Source organism: Lycorma delicatula, chromosome 12 (genome assembly GCF_047948215.1).
Source record: "Lycorma delicatula isolate Av1 chromosome 12, ASM4794821v1, whole genome shotgun sequence".
In the NCBI taxonomy this organism is placed as follows: domain Eukaryota; kingdom Metazoa; phylum Arthropoda; class Insecta; order Hemiptera; family Fulgoridae; genus Lycorma; species Lycorma delicatula.
The window spans coordinates 59632061-59652936 of record NC_134466.1 but is presented as its reverse complement, the minus strand read 5'-3'; the positions used below and the strand labels follow the sequence as shown (position 1 = coordinate 59652936).

Here is a 20876-nt window from a genome sequence, read left to right as displayed (position 1 = left end):
TTATTCTCTAATATCTAAAACTATATAGACCTGAAATAATCTATTTACTGTGGTGTAAAAAAATAAAAAAGCTTTTTTAGGAAAATATCAATGAAATTATCTGTTTAATAGATTCTACAATGGAAAAATAAAAAAATATAATCGCAAAAAAACTATAACAGATACATTTTCTTTTATGAACAATATTCTTCATCTCATAAAAACTGGGAGAAAAAAGTAACTGGAACACTCATTTTTGTAAGAATCTTTTTTTATTTATCATGATATAACATTTAATTTAACAACATGCTATGTACAAAATAAAATAAAAAATAATGTAAACAAAATAACATAAAATACTGATAACATTTAAAAACTTTTTCCTTTTTTGTAGTCAAATCTTTTTTTAAAATCAGCAGTATTCACCTTTAATTGCTGGATCCCAGCAGCCTTGATATTGTATCTCCATGGTTCTGATGATCTCTCTCTTTAACCATCATTTACTGCACTCCCAAGATTTGCCAAAAAGAAATTGAAATGTAAATGTAGAGAATATGTTTTTAGTGACATCCTACACCCCATGGTCCGGTAGAACTTAAAAAAGAAGCTCTTGTATTAAAGTTTGGTAGTTTTCTTCTTTGTAATTGCCTAAAAATTGCTTTTAACATCTTCTCAAATGATTTCCACGATGCTAATTCCTTTTGGTTGAATCTTTCTTCAAAATCACTTTTCTAACATTAGATCCAGTAAATATATGCTGTTGAAGTTTGACTTCACTTAATTCTAGAAAAATTTCTCCAAAATGTTTTAAGTTTTCCTTTTGTATTCATGTCTTTAAGAAATTTTTCATTAATAATAACGTAATGTAAAGCGAAGTACGATAAATTTCCTTGGGTTCAACAAAAAGGGAGTACTAGAGATTTTGAACACTTGGTTCAAAAATAGTTCTCTTTGTTAACTTTTTTCAAATTCCGTTATGTTGCTCTGCTATTCCACAAACATAGCAAATAACAAAATATTTTGTGAACCACCTTGAACACCTACTAGTTATGTCTTCCCATAAAATTGCTGATTAAACTGTCCATACTTGCAATCAGAATGGCTATGTTTCTTTCATTGAAATTGAATAAGCAACCGGATGGATTCCTTCCATTGTGAAGAGTAAAACTGCTTTTAAGTTTTTTTTATAAATAAATACAAAGGCACCATCTGTAGGTTTACAATCCAATCCTAGTTCAGTCATTAATCCATCGATATCAAAATATACACAAAAAGAATCTTCATTTTATAAAACAATGAAAAAGCAGTATTTACTAACAGATTCCACTCTTACAATCTAAACCCAAACAGTTCAATTTGCTATTTTGACAGTCTCGAGTCACATACCAAATCATGTAATTCATTTGGACAGATAAGTTGAGGTCCACTGGATACCTAAGGATTCTAACTGGAATCACAAATGTTTTTTGAAAGATCTATATTGTTATCAGTATGTGTATCACTGTCACAACATTCTGGATTGTTAATATCCCCCCCCCCCACCCACTTCAGCAGATGAATCAGTATCAATCAGCCTTTTCCATGAGGAAGCAGTCTAAGATAATTCAGCTATTTAGATAGATGATAATTCAGAATGTATTCATAAGACAAAAGCAGTAACCATCAGAATTAAATGTAGCCTTAGCAAATAGCATAGGGACAATAATAGCAACAGTACAGGGACTGCAAAAGCATAGAACTTATGTTGTTACCTTTTATCTACTGAACAAGTCATATTACAGCTTACACAACAAATATAAAAAGTTCAATTTTTATCATGCCAATTTTAAAATACTAAAATACAAACAGTCGAATTTTTATTATTTCTTTTGTTATAGATTCTACCTCATAAATAATACAAGTTTTATGAACATAACTAGTCAACCCCTACCAAACTAATCTGATGAAGTTTTACAAGATCTATAATGAAAACTAGATATTTTGAATGTAAACTGCACTTTAAAATAACACACAACTATACTGAACAAAGACTGCCTCTGTAGTGTTATTTAATACAAAGACAACATTCCAGTATCCCCCCCCCCCACAACTAAAACTGGAGAACTGCCAACTGTGAAGTGAAAATACTAAATTACGACAATGGTAGTTAATGATATGGTAACACAAAAATGTGACATGCTGGGTCATTTTTTAATGATGATATTTAAATTACATAAAATGAATAATAAAAATAATAATTTGATTTGTGATACAGATATACTATTGAACAATTTTAACAAACTACAAATGGCCCTTACTTCTTTAAATTATTCATAAACTACTAAAAAGTTGGGCAGTTTTTAACATTCTAATGTTTAAATGTTTCAGTTATGTTTAATGTAAAAGATTTTTTTTTTTTTAATTGCAGAAATAATTATTTACAACATTATAGCAAGTGATTAACAAAAAAGATGTTACAGTTTTGAAAGCAAATAAAATTTTTTACAAAATCCTTGTAGGTATCATTTAGCAAAAAAAATTAATATTTTTTCATGAAACTATCATTGTGATGCAATGTGAAGATCATTTGTACATATGTAACAATGATCATCATATGTACATACTCCACCTGATATCAATTTCATGACAAAGTTCAGCAAATTCAACATTGTCATTATCACTTCTGCAGCAAGGAGCAACAATTAGATTTCTGAGCTCAGCAAAATTAGCTAGAAGGTCAAAATGTATACACTTAATCTTTATAATTATTTTGTAACTACTTGTTTCATACAGACATACATTTGGTTATTTCTCACTGCTGTACAATTATCTGCATCATTTTTTTTATATACTTATATATTAAAATATATATAGTACTTATTGTATTTTATGTATTATTTACAGTACAATATATTTAAACAATCACATCATTTTAAAGGATATATCATTTTAGGGTAGCTAAAAGAATGCTGCATGGAAAATGCTGCAATGGAAAAGGAGATGAACTGGAAAAACATACTATGCCATAACACCTGACTGCGAAACTAAACATGACTCTATTCAAGCAACACTATATGGACACAAAATTCAAAGTGTGGGCTAGCCCAAACACCACAGAAAACTGACAGGCAGATCACAGGATGCCCAGCCAGGCATCCTCCAAACATCAGCCATGAGTCTCCACCTCTTAGCCATGAAATATGCAGCTATTCTCCAGTGTGGAGAAACTCAGCCCATACGAAACAAGTGGACACTTGATTTTTGTTTGTGTAATCTTCCTATGAATATCTAAAAACCAATTTATTAATTTTTTGGAATTTGATGTTGAAAGGGGTGAAGAAAGGTAAAACATTTTGAACAATGATTGAAAATTTTCCCCATTTCTGATTATACTAAACAAGATATTCACTCGATCTGGGCTTGAAAATTGTGATGGTATTTTGTTTGTAATTTTGATTCTAAAAGGCAGGAAATCTAAAAACTGTGGGTTCTATACTGACCAAACTGTTGCTCCAGAGAAATTACAATACACTGATAATTTGTATAAATTGAACAGACTTTAACATTTTATTTATCATTATTATCTTCATTGACTTTTGATCTGCCTTTGACTGCATCCACTGACCTGCACGTTGGAGACACAACTCATCTCTCCAAAAGTTATCAAGCTTCTCCAGGAGAGCTATAATGGATCGTCAAGTAAGATATGCATTTGAAATGAACTATCTGAGGAGTTTTCTATCCAGACAGGAGTCCGCCAGGGAGATATTGCCTCTCCACTCCTCTTTAACATTGTAGTTGACTTCATAATGCGATGAGTTTTCCAGGGCAGAAAAGGAATTCAGTCTGGATAGCTTGCTGACTCACTTGATGTTTGCTGATGACAGTGGCATGTTCACCAACAGTGATACTGAGGCCACTGATATTCTCTAAGGCATCTCCCACATTGCCCAATCTTATGATTTTTTTTTTTTCTCTCAGCTCCCCTGGGCCGGACCGACTTGTTGGTATTACGCCGCCCAGGGGAGTATCTTTAAACTCAAATAGGCCTCCCCACCTACCGGCTATATACCAGCATGGCAGGTCGGCCTAACGGTTAGCTCTTTTTGAGAATCTTATGATCTGAAAATAAATGCGGATAAAACACATGTATTAACAACAGATGGCTCATGCACCATCGTCCAAATGGATAATGTGCTGTGCAAATTGAACAAATGCAAGAATTCAAATGTTTGGGCTCACTGGTCCAGGAGAAGAAAGTAGCAGCTAGAGCAGAAATCTACAGTTGAATTAATCAAGCAACTACACCATTTGCTTCCCTGAAGTGGTGCTTGTGGAAATATATCAACATCTCGCTGATAACCCAAGATTGTCTTTTCGAAACGTGATCCTATCAATTTTATTGTACAGAGTAGAAATATGGACACTACTTAAGACAGACCTGAGCAAACTTGAAGTGTTCCAAATGTGATGCCTCACCAGATCATCACGATCTCAGTTCACAATCACATCCGAAATGAAGGTATGCCATAGCTGCAAACAATAGCCAACAATCAAGGAAAAGTTTCAAAAATGAACACTGCAATGGTTTAGTCAAGTCTGCAGAGTGAGTGGAAACTAACTACCATAAAAACTCTTCTGGTAAGAATGACCCATCATTGAAGAGTCCAACGAACAGCTCCAAAGAAAACATGGATGAAGCAAATCACTGATATAAAATACCACAGGCTAAACCTTAATGAGGCCATAACGGCCATGGATTGCCTTGCATGGAAGTGTCTTGTTAATGAAATCAAACAACCATTAGCAACACAGCAGCATATGGACTTACGAATCGATCCATGAGAATAATATTCTCACAAGGTTGAGTTTAATGAATAAAGGGGTGTCCAAGGAGCAGAGTGCCCTGACTAGAAGGGAAGGGCTTGCTTTGCTTGCCCTGACCAGCTAAACATCTACTGACCGCAATGGGAAACACAAGTAACCATAAAGCACGGGGGAAGCCGTGACGGGGATGATAGTTAATACATATATTTGTCATACTGATTTGATGTATGCCAGCACAAATATTTTAAAATCAATAAATATTGTATGTGGAACAATACTCCTCATCCCAAATGCAAGTGACCACAGTGGGAGTACCATGTATGGCTCTCTGACAAGGTTAATGAATAAGGTTATAAGCTCACTTATAAAGTTACGAGGTTAATGAAACCCCAAGGCAAAATAGAGTAGCATCAGATATGGTGAATGAAATGCTCAATAGATTAGGCCAACTTGATCAATCCACCAACCAGGAAGGAAATTTCAAATTTTAATATAGCATTTCATTGGTTCAAAGTCTTCAATGTGAGAGAAAAAACAATTCCTGATTGTAACTGCAATATGAGAAAATTTTCAATCAAACTGAAATACACTTGATGATCTTCTCAATTAAAAAAATACAGGTCACAAAATTTACTTTTTTTTTAAGGTCAAAATATTCATTTTTGGGCTGTAAAACATTCTCTAGACATTCAATACGATTTTTCACAGAACACGTCGTATTCTGAACGTTTACATAATTGGTATGAAATATCAATTCAAAATTAAAAATTGTATTGAACTGGGATGTTTTGTAATTCTTATTTGATAAAACACTTCTGTACAGAAATTAAAAACAAACTTCCATGCTGCAAGAGTAATTACACGTAATGTTAAATTTTTAACATACTACACTACTATGGAAAAAAAACAATGATTGATCTTATTTACATGAAAATTGCACCCAAAAGTGTTGCCTGCACAATCAATAACTAAATGTTTTTTTCAATTATCCTATGCAATAATAAAACATGAATGCAAAATTGTTGTTAAAATGAAAAATCATTTAAATTTACATTTATGTAAATAAATTTCAATTTTTTGATTCAATTTAGTTTGTGAATCAAACCACAATCACATGTTTCCAAGCCGTAACAAATGCTAACATATTATATGGTACCATGTATCTTATATAAAACAAACATGTAACTTCCTACAACTGTATCACAATCATTATACCGCAAGAATTGTTAAACACATTCACTGGAGTTTCCACAAACTGTATTGGTTATGATCCCACTAATAATCAAATTAAAAAGTTTATTTCAAATTTAAACCATGATTTTTTTGTATTATGCTTTAATATTAACCCCATTCTTTTCCTTCATGCTCTATCTCTCTCTCTCTCTTTCACTTTTTCCCTCGTTTATAAATCAAAGTTGGTAAGATTCTTTGATGGATGGAAACAAGTACTAATCTATTCCATTCATTGAGCATTGATCCATTATATGTAACTTATTTAAACGTATGATTCAAAAAAGTGTATCCATGTGTGGAACAGTGGATTGTAAAACTTCTTACAAAAGAAAAAAAAACGTGAACCTTCATAATTTTGAGAAAGGCTTAAAAAACAATTTGGTGATAACATTGCCAAACACAATCTTCAATACATGGAGAAAAGTTTATAAAGATGATTGAAAAGTGTGAAGAATGAACCATACTCTTACTGTCCAAAAACACTGATTAACAAAAGAAATACCCGACAGGATTAACACATTTATTCAAAATGATCGTTGAACTGCAGTGCAAAATATTGCTTCTACATTCAATATCAGCATTGGCAGTGTGAATAGCTGTATTAGAAATCAAATTAATTATCGAAAAGTATGTTCATGTTGAATTCCACAAATTCTAATGGACGAACACAAGCAGACATATCTACAAGTGGTTCACATATTTTAACATAATATGAAGAAAGAACAATAAATTTTTACAGTTTATTGTTACTAATGATTAAACTTGGTTAACACTATTTTATTCCAGAAAGCAAAAGAGCTTCGATAAAATGGCAACATCCTTCACCACCAAAACCGAAAAAGCAAAACCCACTTTTACAGGAAAAATTACAGCTTCATTCTTTTAGGATAAACAAATTGTGAAACAAACTGATTTTCCTAAAAGAGCAGCAGACTATAAAGCCAAGTATTACTCAAATTTATAGAAGAGTCCAGTAAAAACGGCCATCAGAAACAAGAGAAAAAGTCAATATTTTTTACATGATAAACGAATGGAATGGCCTCATAGAATGGCTACAGTCCATGAATTAAAGTGTACTATTCTGTAAAAACCACCCTATAGACTATATTTCACACCCTCTGACTTCCATCTGTCTGGACACTTAAAAGAAGCTCTAAAGGGTAAAATATTTTGTTCCAATGAAGAAGATAATGGTTCCAATGAAGAAGATAATTGTTCCAGTGAAGCTTTTTGAGAATGGGTCTGTCAATAGCCACAGGAATTCTTTCAGAAGGAATATAGAACCTATCTGAAAGATGGGGCCTGCTTAATGAAAAGGAGGGAGATTATGTTGATAAATATGTGTATAATTTATTTGTTTTATATAACTTTTTGAATAAATACTAAATTATAATAATTTAAATTTGAACGATCCTGTTAAATCAGGAATTACTCAGCTTCACTTAGGTATTACCACATTACCAGTATTATCTCATAAAAGTGGTATATATTCCTAAAAATAAAATCCTTCAAGTAGATAAATTAAAAGTACAATTTTAAATTATAGTACTTAAGTGCAATATGGTATTATTTATTTAAAATTTACAAAAAAAAACTAATTAAATATATACATTAAATGTATATATTTTTACAAATATTAATTCTATTTTTAGTCATTCTTGTTTTATGTTTAAAAATATTTACTAGGTGAGTTTATAAACAACTAGAATGTGTGGTAAAAACTGTATTAAATGAAAAACAGTTTCAAAAAAAGTATGAATATATGAGAATCCGTTAAGATCAATGTTTGAAAATAAGACTTAAAATATATATGTACTTGCCAGTCACAACTGCTCACCCTACCAACTACTAGCTAGGGGACTCTGCCTTTTGGACCTCCAATGCATTTGGTATCCTCATGGTCGTGAGAATATGAAATATTTACAGATATTCATTAAGGAAAAAAGAATTAGTCATTTTACTTCATTGTATTTCTGTTGCCATGCTGACAGAAATATAATGAAGAATTTTTTTTTTCTTTAATGAGTATGTTTAATATTTCAACCCCCACGGAGGCTAGGGCTTCAATCTATGGTTTAAAACTTTCCCTGAGATAACACAAATGTACCCTGAAAATTTGAAAGCAATTGGTCAGTTGGTTCTTGCGTGATTCTGTAACGAACTTTCATATAAACAGAGAGACATTTGGAAAGTTGCTGTGCACTGCAATTAAGAAAGTGTAATGACAAGAATTTCTTATTATTTTATACTTTTATTTCATTATTTCATAGAAACAGCTATTATAATAACTGGAATAGTTTATAAAAGGTGTTGAAAATAACCTCCTCCAACATCAATACAACACTGCACAGTTTCAATTTGTTTTCAAACACTTCAACCAGTTCCTAATGTACTAGAATGTCTCATACATATGGTGTTACTGCAGTTTTTAATTTGTAAATCGTGCTTGGTCTGTTGCGATACACTGCTTGTTTTACTGCCACCCACAGAAAGTAATCTGGGGGAGTTAAATCGGCCAGGCCACAAACCCCTAGAAATGATTCACTCACCAAACACATTTCGTAAAAAAGTCATTGACCTGTTAGCAGTGTGTACTCTGGCACCATCTTCTTGGAACCAACCGTGATTGATTTCCACTTCTGTTAATGAAGTTTGTTAAACCAGCGTAACAACGATCAATATTACTTGTACTTTCAAAAAAGATTGGAACCACAATGTGCATTCAACTCACACTGACCCAGACTCCAATTCTCGCTTTGTGTAAAGATTGCTTGTGTAATTTATGGGAGTTAGTTGTCGACCAGTCATGTATTTTATGAATTAACATACACCCTCCAGATTAAACCATACTTCATCTGTAAAAAATGTAATGTTGAGGATACCTTCGGAATTTTAGTCAATAAAACGTTTAAATCATTGACAATAATTTAGTCTTTTGGCATGATCTGTAGGGGTTTGAGTTCTTGAACACACATTACTTTGTAGTGGAAAAGTTTCAGTTCTTTTCCTACAAATTTTTTTGTGGTAGCAAGTTCGATATCTTGCTGCTGTGCTAACTTAGGCAATGTCTTTTAATGAAACTTCGGCCATAGCACCGGATATATCAAGCAGCTTCTGTTTGTTTACTTTGGATGGTCTTTCATTTCGATCAGCATCTTCAACAGAGCCTGTTGCCCAAAACGTTTCAACAAGTGTTTCGTTTATGTTAAGTGGACTGTAAATAAAACAAATACTGATTCAAATTAACAACTGTATATTAACATGTTCATGATTTAACTTAATTTGTATTACACCATTGAAAATTATATATAATTTAATATATGTCCGTGTCTACTGTATGATGTGTAAAATACGAGTCTTCAAATGATAGATCAAGACTAGAACAGCCGAAGCGAGACTGATAGATTCTAGTGCTGATGAGCCGGCTTATATAGTTAGTGTAGATGGAGCCGAGTGAATCACCAGGAGCTGTGTGCGGTACAGAGCTAAGTGAACCGCCAAGAGTTGTGTGAATCATACAGAGCCAAGTGAATCATCAGGGAGTCTTAGCATATTGCCGGCCATAATTTAACACATCTTATGATAATGTAAGATCAAATCCATCAATCTTGGTGAATAGGCCATATCGTAAGGTTGCGTGTTATAGACTACCAAATGAATAAAAACAAATTATTAATAAAATACAAACAAATCATGTTGAAAAAAAAAGAAAAACTAATATTTAACATCACATGGTGCCAGACAGGTAGAGAAGTAAGAGGACTACCAATTAAGAAGTGTCCTGGAGTTGAGGTTGAGGATCAGAGGAATTTGAAGATAATGTACAAAGGGGCGAGAATTAAGACAAGCTTCTATTTGGGTCAATAGAATAATGAGCTCCTCAAAGGTTAAAGCTAAATTTCCTACCACACATCTTAAATGACACTTCGTGATAAATGATATTTCATCCTCTTCATTACTCACATGTAATTATCTTGTATGCTGTGGAAATTTTTGCAATCATAGATTAAAAAATCACAGCCACACAGACATAGTACAAGCAATGATGTGCAATCTGTAGTACAGACTATAGACATATAATATAATATATATATATATATATATATATATATATATATATATATGCAGGCATCCATATAACACATAATGGAGAACATTTGATATGTGTCATTTAAAAAATGGAAGTTAGCCTTCAATTGGCATCATCATATTTTCTGTAATTATGTAATGAAAAATAATTTTACAAGTAATTTTATATATTTGTTTTCATTTTAAAAATTGTCAGGTTCCAGTGGCTCATCTGCATAAAAACTTGAATACAATAAAAAAAATCAAAGATATGGAGCATTTAGTGATTGTAAAACTTATAAAATAGAATCCAACTATCTATTCTCCATTCCTCACAATTTCCTATGATAATAATCAGACCCAGGAGAAAGACACTTGAACTTAAATAAGTTTCCACTACCTCAATGTTATAATAACAACTCAGAGCACCTTTCCAAGTAAAGTGGAAATATAACAGGTTATTGTTACTTAATTTTATTTTAAAAGGGTAAAAGAAATCAAAATTAGAGTAAAATAATAATTATTTATTAACCACCAAAAAAAAAAAAAATACAATATAAAAAGTACAAATAACAAAGATCAAAGATTCAGTTTATTACTATTTCGTAGAATAATTAATTGTATATTTTCTAAATCAGTGAATCAACAAGTAAACTTAAACCATTTCTCAATTTAAAATTAATTAAATTTTTTATCACATAATAACTATGGAGTTTAATCACCACTACTTTTGTAATTCATCCTCATTTTTCATCAACAATTACAATAAGATTACAAAATTCATCAACATCTTGCTTTTTCTCATCTTCATTAGAGAGTAGTCAAGAGACCATCTGTATGTCTGGCATACATTTTTTCGTACCAAGATGTTCATGGTAATACACGAAGAGAGCCATCAATCCTTATGAATTTCATTATAGAACTTTTGCTTCATCAATTATTATTTGATCTTCTTTCGTTGAACACAACGCACTAACTTCTCACAACTGATTCATTTATTACCTCATTTAAAAGCATTATACTACTTATTTGCCTATAAATAGAACTAAATTTTCTTTCATTTAAAAACCAGATCACAACACTAAATTTCTTTTTATCAGCACTTTCTAGTTTTTCACATATTAAAAAAACACTCAAGAAAATAACAATAATAGAAAAACAAAATTTAAACTGAGATATTGCAGCAGTAAATTATCTCACTTTACATCTTTGGTGAGATACTGCCTATGAGAGTTCTACAAGACATGTTCTTTATTACCTGGAAAGCACTTGTATTAAAAAAAAAAGCTGGTAAAGGATTAAAAAACTTTCCTGGGGCTGTCCTTTATGTTCAGAAACATTTTAAAATGGAAATAATATATATAATAACATTAAGTAAATTTATTTAACTTTTTTAAAATTGTAAATATTAATTGCTTTTTACAAATGTAAAGATCATACAAATCACACAATATTTAGTGGCATGAAGTTAATAATTTTATTAAATAAAAATGAAAATAGAAATTGTGAATAATGATTTTAATCATTATAATTATTGTCATCATCGTCACCGCCGCTGTTGTCAACATCATTATTATTATTATTATTAATAATAATGTTGAAAAAATTGTTTTAACTGGTTTGGTTGACCAGGTACAGGTCAACCAAACTGCAGATCTAACCCATAATTAATTGAAAAAAGGATAAAATGTTTTGATTTTACTCTTGATCAAATTATATTTTTAACTTTAAAATTTACACAGTATAAAAGTATAATTGAGAAAAAAAATCAAAAGTTCAAATCAAAAAATGATGATGATCCCCTGCCCTGCACAATTGTCTAAGGTTATACACCTTACATAACATTTTAAGAACAAATCAAAAATTACATGAAAATTCAAAAAAATTTTAATTCTGAAATTGGATCCAATGGGACTTATTTTTCTAAAAAGTACCCATGTTATCTACACTAATACTTGATACATCTGGATTTTCAATCTTGAAAATTAAAATTAAAAATAACTGCTATTTTAATTACAGGGTACTATTCAGCCCCTTGTTTTTTGTTGGGCTTATAAGTCTACTTGCTATCATAGAAATTATTTCCTTCAATAAGATAACCCAATTTGGTGCAATGTTATTCAACAAGGCTCAAAAAGTTAGTTTACTAAACTAAAAAAATAAAGATACCATGATGTCCCTTTCTCCAATAGGGTTTAAAATCAGAACAACGCTGATATAAAGTGGAACTTAAACCACCAAAACACAGTAAACAGATAAGTTAAACTTACCATATTAATAAAAAGAATCAATTTTCACGAGATCCACATCTTCAGTTGATTTTTAATTCTACAATTACTATAATTACATAATTATTGGCTTTTTCCATTTTGTTTTAAAAAAATAATATTAAAAAAAGATTGTTATTGACCATCCAATATTGCTTGTCTAATACTACTACGTATTAATGCAATATTCTTTAACACAACAATTTTTTAAAGATATTTTATAAACTATCCACTGTTGAGAATTACTGTAAGATGAGATTACTGTACACATTGAAACTTTTATTTCATCGATAAATAAAAGCATGCACCAGCATGAAAAAAATATTTCACTTACCATGAAGTATTTTTGTTGTCGTCATTATTACTAAAAATCATATTATTGAATTTTACAGCAACTTGACTTCCAATTAATGCATTGTTTTTTATTAGTGCAATATCTAATGATTTATACATTAAGGAGAATAATAAATATTAATTATGGTTTAAACAGTATACAAAAGGAGATAAATATCTTAGCGCCCTATCTTAAAATAATTAAATTACAAGCCTTACACTTGTACACACACCCAATAAAGAAAATATATTTCAACAACTAAAAGGCTGTTAATTCCACAGGAAACCACACAATCATGAGGTGGCCGCCTCCTTCTCCTCTTGACAAAATCAATTTACAATGAATGAAAAGTAAGGCTGCCAATTCAATCTTACAGATGATTTTAACACTATATGGTTTAAGAAAGATAATGCTATGATATTGCAGTCAAGGAATTAATGAGAACCTTCTGACTGGGGACATTTGACCAGCGAGTTCTCCATAACTTTCAAAAACATACAAGTTCTTCTAAATTCCATGAATTTTAAAATGCTACTAACAACTTCATACCTGAATTCATTTAGCGTATATATTTTAAGAATTATTTACATCAATGTGAGAACTATATTGTCAATATATTTACTATTGAAAAAGAGCTTAATTTGTTCATCAGAACAAGTTCTCATCTCTCCTGAGGCAAGACTAGAGATATGGTAAAATCTAGCCTACAACCCTTCATAACATTACAAGAAAATTTCAGACCACTCTCAGAACTAGTGGTCACCTAACAAGCACTAAATCATTTACGAACAGTCATGACGAGATGCAAAAAAAAATCTTGCTACTAAGTGTAGGGGTGGTATTGAAGGAGATGCCACCGTGGACTGATCCAGGACTACCAACACCACCTGGCAATCAATCTTTCAATTTTCAATTCAATCAATCAAATGGCAAAATATATATATATATATATATATAAAATCACATAATGGCAAACTAAATAAAGAGAAACGCTTTACTTATTCATTATTATTTTCATTAAATGAAAAAGTCACCACATAAGCTCAACACCTAATGCATGAAAACATGAAATAATTGTAAAAAATGAAAAATTCCAAGCCTAAAAAAGACTTGTCCCAAATGGGAGAAACTGGCCAGAAACAATACCAGAGTGAACAATACCAGAGTGACAAGTATCATAAAAACATAAATTCAAAATATTAAAACATAAACATATTAAAATAAATTTGGTTTGATATCATTAAAATACAATAACTTTATATAAAAATGTTAATGTTCTTTTATTTATTTAGAATCAAAAAATCTACATAGAGGATGTAAAACTGTGTACCAGGCTGTTCATTTTCAGATTTATGTTTAAAAATGAATAAAAAATGTTCATGAAAAAAATGGTGATTTCCTCCTGCTTTCTCTTCTGTTTGCCGTTTTGTAATTATTTAAGAAAATTTATATCTCAAGAAAAATATGGTACAAATATTTGTACCAATTTTCTCTAATAAATAAACATGTTCACATACACGATCACTAATTTTAAAATTCTGCCAAAACAATTTTAAATATTTTATGTCTCTGTGATTTGTTAGTTTTATCGAAATACATTTTATTGGCTAAATGATAAACATTGTAAACAAAATAACAACTTATTTTTGAAAACAGACGATAAACCACTATTTATTGCAGAAAATTGGTGACAGATTTTTCAGCCATATTTCTTCACCACTATCACATTAATTAATTTCAATACGCTTAAATTTTTTTTGTTATTTCTGTGTTAACAGGGGGCCACTCTATTTTCTGTTGGTATTTTCTATATTAATTATTGTATTTAAATATCACTTTTGTTATTAATAAGTTGTATATAACTTGTATATTTAATGCTAATTAGACATGGTTACTGGGCAAAGCAAGCGTTAGATTATGTTTGGTTAGGTTATGTTAATATTGGACCACCTAGTCTAGTGGTGAACACGTCTTCCCAAATCAGCTGATTTGGAAGTCGAGAGTTCCAGCGTTCAAGTACTAGTAAAGCCAGTTATTTTTATACGGATTTGAATACTAGATAGTGGATAGTGGTGTTCTTTGGTGGTTGGGTTTCAATTAACCACACATCTCAGGAATGGTCGAACTGAGAATGTACAAGACTACACTTCATTTACACTCATACATATCATCCTCTTTCATCCTCTGAAGAATTATCTAAACGGTAGTTACCGGAGGCTAAACGGGAAAAAGAAAGGTTATGTTAATATTAGGAGTAAGGAATGTATCTAATGTACTTGTTAATTCTCGTTGTGTATCGTGTTGTTTGCTTTACTATTTACTGTGTTGCTGTGTGATACTTGTTCTTTTTTTCTGAGACCCTACAGCAGACTGTGTGTGTGAAGACAGCAGCGGGGTACTCTACCCACGCCGACATTGGGGTTCAACGGAGAAAAAAAAAAAGGGGGGCAAATCGTGGTCGCCATGCAGGGCCAGGGAGGCAGCCTGGATGCCTAGGATGCTTTGGTCCGTGCACACGCAAGAGTGGACAGACCGGGGTACTTCCGATGATGGCATTTGGGACCCTCAGGTATGAGAGGGAGGGACGCGGCGGTTTGCCGGCTGCGCGCAAGGCGTAATAAGTTTTAATTGAGGGATGTAGTGGTCGTCCAGAAGGGAGGGCTACTGCATCTCGATGAAACTGTGAGGACCCCGATTGGACGCCACAGAAAAGGCAAGACAGGGGGGCAGTCGACACTCTGACATTCCTGTGCATAGCCTAATGGTGGAGGCCGGGGATGTTGGGGGTGTTTAACAAAAAAAAAAGGTTATGTTAATATAACCATGGGGTTGGTCTAGTGGTGAACGCGTCTTTGCAAATCAACTGATTTGGAAGTCGAGAGTTCCAGCATTCAAGTCCTAGTAAAGGCAGTTATTTTTATATGGATTTGATTACTAGATCGTAGATACCAGTGTTCTTTAGTGGTTGGGTTTCAAATAATCACACATCTCAGAAATGATCGAACTGAGACTGTACAAGACTACACTTCACTTACACTCATATATATTATAATCCTCTGAAATAATACCTGACAGTGATTACCGGAGACAGGAAAATAAGTTATGTTGATATCATCCACTGGGTTGGTCTAGTGGTGAACTTGTCATCACAAATCAGCTGATTTCAAAGTCGACAGTTCTAAGGTTCAAATCCTAATAAAGACAGTTACTTTTATACAAATTTTAATACTAGATTGAGGATACCAGTGTTCTTTGGTGGTTGGGTTTCAATTAACCACACACCTCAGGACTGGTTGACCTGAGTCTTTACAAGACTACAGTTCATTTACATTCACACATATCATCCTCATTCATCCTTTGAAGAAATATCGTACGTTGGTTCTGGAGGCTAAACAGAAAAAGAAACAAAAGGTTATGTTGATATCGTACAAAGTTCAGTTCACAGAATTGTTAGTTAGTCTACTTAACTCAACTAGATATCACTCAAACCAAGTTATTTACTTTGTAAGTAATGTATTTTTAAACAGAAAATAGTACAAATCAAAATCGAGTGGTGTCCTATTAACACAGTTTCTTTTTTCATTACTTTCAATACTAAATAATGACTAATTAAACTCTATGTAAAAAAACTAACTTGTGAACAAGCGAAGAGCGTATCAAGAGTATTCCATTTTCAAACAGTGGTTACAAGCAGCTGTTTGGTAATTTCATTACAACAGCGATCAAAGTAACATTATTCATTAATAAAGTATGAACTAGTTTCTTTTTGTAAACATTAAAAGAGAATAATTCTTGTATAAAGTAGCGTTTTGATTTTGTGGTAGTTATTTTATAATCTCTTGTTAATTCCGAATTAGATTCTATTAATAAATTTGTAATTAAACCAGAATTGTATTTTGCTATTTATAACTGATCTATTTTGTACAGTTTACGCATAATATAATTTTGTACAATTATATTCAAGAGAATTTTTATGTATATTATCTCTCAATACCCTTGCACCTACAACACACAATATGAAGAATCTGAAATTGGAAAACTCAGTTGAAAAAAAGAGTAATCATTTAAAATGAATAATTAACTTTAATACCATATCTTAATTAACCTTAAAAATTAAGAAAAATAATTCTTTAACATACCAGTTATTTAATTAAGCTTAGACGATAAATAAAACTATTTATTGTAGCTCACACTTATTATTTTGAGTTTTAACCAATTTTTTTTTTGACTGAAAAAAATATAAATTTCAATGGTTTTTTTTTGTTTGATGAATAAATTCACCACAGAAGATTACAGAGAAGCTTGTACATGAGAATATGGAAATGGAATTTTGTAGTGTAATGCCATGCCTGATTTTTTTCTGTTACATGCATTTGATAAGATGTCATAATATTTTTTTTACAGATTCCAAATCTGAAAACCAAAACTGAATAGAGGGAAGAGTTTTTTAGTAATTGGATTTAAAAAAGCTGCCATTTTAAGGAATCATATGATATTATCTTGCTTAATATTTGCTTTCTTTAGTTATCTCTTTTGTTCAGCCTCTGGAAAATCTCTTTTCAGTTTCCAGTAGTAATCGACCAGAATATTCGGGGCCTATCTTCCCTGATAATGTATTTCCATCACTGAGTTCATCATTTAAATTGTCAAGGTTAGGTGAAAAAAAGTCCAAAGGTGAATGCAGTATTTATCAACACAATGAATCCCGGTTTTTTTTGCAGTTTTCAAAAAGACAACTCACAAATTCTATATTGTTCTCAGGTGTCTTTTTACCAAGGAATGATTAAACAATAATTTGAATTTAAATTTGTACTGCTTTCTCAGATTCATTCAAACTCCTCTAAAAATTCAAATACTTCATTAGCTTACATGTCTGTGGTCAAATAAATATTCCTTCTTTCATTTTTGCTTCACTGATCCTGTGAAGCCTCTCTTAAGGTATAAGAAACCTTAACCATTATGATCCATTAATTTGAAAAAATGTTTCATCAAATCAAGTTTTACATGTAGTGACTAAAGACACAATTTATTTGAATTTACAATTTGACAAATAACATTTTTCTGGTAAGCTACCATTGCTTCTCTTTTTGGCCAGTCTTTTTTAATGTAGTGATTCTTCCTGTCTCGGGAAAAATCACTACACTTGGTATAACCAAACTGCAGTCCTAATTAAATCGCTATCATCTTCATATACGCCAAGAATACTTTACTTACTGTATCGTCAAAAAAAATTTCATACTGTCATATGTCTCCTTCATTTGTCTGCATAAGGAAAAGGAACTGATAATTTCTCATTTCCATCATGAAGGAGGAGAGCTTTCACAATTGTTTTAGACGACTCTATAAACAACCTCCATTCTGTAACGTTGGGATGCTACCCTAGTAAATCCAGTTAAAAATGAACATCAATGCAGTACACACACTATTGTTCTTGGGAAGGAGAGCAGATGATGAAATTTCTGCTGTCTTAACACTTCACATGCCTTCCAGCATTTCAAACGTGAATCCAGCAACTCTGAGTTCAAATTAAGATCAATAAGTTACACTTCAGTAATTTTTTGAGGTTCAGTGCCCTACTTGAAAATTTAGATCCTCTTCTTTTTCATTAATTTCTAAATAACCACAGGCTTTTTCAATATCATTTTCTTCTAAACTTCATGTTTTTGGCAGAATTGAAACAAGTAACTCTTTATTGGTTGGAATAGGTCTTATGGCTGAAGGAAGACTACAATTTGCAACAGATTTCTTGAATTAACTTGTGATCCCTTTGATTTTTGTAATTGTTAGGCTCTCTCCACACCATAGACAATTACAAAAGGTAAATGTAGAGGCTTCCCATTTAGCCAACTGCTTAGTAAAGTTACACAAGAATTACAGTAGATAAAAGCCTTAAGACATAATCTGCTGTTTTACACTAGAGATAGATTTCATATTTGATTTTCTAACTAAAGAAATAAATTACTAATGAAACACAAAATGCAATAAGTATGAAACATAACAAAAACAATACACATCTTTATAAGGAAATATAGGAATAAAACAAAAGACCAAACTCACAATGATATTCATATTCACATGAAAGCCAGAATGAGATTTATTCTCTTGTCTGGGTTATTTCACAGTAAAAATAATGATCGAAATGGCTGTATAAATTATGATCTCATTAATAAAGGTTATAAATTAGATTACATTGCCGTGACAAATTTATTTTTCCAAGAACGAATGAATCCGTAAACAATTAGTAAAAATGTCATTTACTAGGTAACACTATATCACACTGGTTATTCCTCCAAATTATTCCACTCTAACAAATTTATAAATATGGTTCATTTATAGACATGACTTATAGACAAGTATTTAGTCATAAAAGAGAAAATAAATCATAAAACAATTTTAATCTTTACAACTGACAATAAAAAAAATGAAGCCTTTACATAAAACTTGGAGGTTGCATTTGGATTCAGAATTAAAAAATACACAATAGGCCAAAATTATCTGTTTAACAAAACTCTTACAAACTAGTGTATGTTTACACAACATTTATAATGGTATACCATTCTTGAGATTTCTGACAATACATTTAATAGTACCCTTACAAAACCCATTTGTAAATCATTCTGAACGACCAAATATAATGACAAAGAAAATAAATGTTCAAGAATGAATACACTTCACTTACACACTATAGTTTCACTGAATACAACATACATATGCTGGAAGCACCTAAACTTGTCACCCCGCCAAAATTACCAAAACGATTGTAGGTACCAAGGTCATGCTGTAACTCCTTGCAATACTACCTTGCATTAATATTTTTGATTCACATTACATAAGTAGCAAACAGTCAATGTGCTAATATCAATAAATAAAAAAAAAGAAGAAGAAGACAAATATGTGAAGTTCAAATATACATGATCCTGTCTCAGTTATATGCAGTTAATATGTCTCAGTTAATATGCATAATTAATATTATATGAAATATAAAACAAAAAAAAAACGGTAATTAGATAAGATATACTTACCTTATTAATTTTCAATTACTGGTTTGCGCAGTATCTTGCACCTTCAGTTAGTATTAAATACATTATGTTTACAATGTCATTTAAAATTTGACATAGAAAATTTTATAACTTCTGAAAAAAATTACAAATCATAAAACACGTTCTTTTAATGTAATAAATACAGAATTTAATACATTAAATGAAGATGCAGGTTACTGCAAAAACCTGTTATTGGAAATTAATAAGGTAAGTTTAACTTAATTACTGTGTTTTGGTGATCTATATTTCATATAATATTAAATTTTATTACAAAGTGGTCAAAATGTTACTGAATTACTTGAATAAAAAAAAATATATATATATATATGTTTACATATATAAAACAATAATAACACTAATTAATACGATATAAACATTAATTAAATGAAAGGATACTAGTTTCTAACAATTTATCAGTGGACTGATTTATTTTATCCAACAAGAATGGTGTAACTTCTTTACCCTGAATGCCCTTTTTCCTCGCCTCATTTAATGAATCGCTAACAATTTTTTCCACTTCTTCATCTAGAGAAAAAACAAAAGTGCTATTATGATACAAACAAAATAATATTTTTTTACAAAACAAAAAGTATGTTTCTCTAACCATTTGACGACCAAACCTTTTTAGAGCATCATAAAAAATGAACCCAATTTAATATATTTTTTTGAAAATTCCACATCTAATGAATGTGTTATTCAATATTACTTATTTACTGCTTTTTTACTTAAGTTACCTTTATTTATTGTATTTTATTTGTACATAAGTATTTTTAGGATTTTTTTGTTATTAGTGTTATTTACTTTTAAATTAACAAAAAAAAAGTTACAATGGGAAAATATTTTCTTTTATTATTATTATCATCATCATTTATGATCGCATAGGATTACTTTAGTCATTCCATTATCCAAGTCTTTTCGAAGAGACTGTTTGGACTTTGCAATCCTCTCAGTACTTATTTAATATTATCTTATTAAATATTATTTAAATTATCTTTAATATTTAAAGATTATTATTCTCTTATTTAAAGATTATTCTCTTATTAAATAATCTTTTCTTATTTAATATTATCTTATGTAGTGTCTTCTGGTGTAAAGCCGATTTCCTTCTGATCCTCTCTTACTTCTCTGATCCATCTGCATCCTGTCTTG

At 30.9% G+C, this 20876-nt stretch overlaps 1 protein-coding gene across 1 annotated transcript in view; it reads right to left on the bottom strand.

Moving 5' to 3' along the window:
* The window catches only part of LOC142333255 (uncharacterized), a 496762-nt gene that overhangs the window by 442055 nt on the left and 33831 nt on the right, over positions 1–20876 (bottom strand). The window contains exons 6-7 of the mRNA XM_075380258.1: positions 20124–20252; positions 12688–12790 (exon numbers count right to left, since the gene is read on the bottom strand). Coding sequence (XP_075236373.1) covers positions 12688–12790; positions 20124–20252 — 232 coding nt within the window. The remainder of the gene's footprint in view (positions 1–12687; positions 12791–20123; positions 20253–20876) is intronic.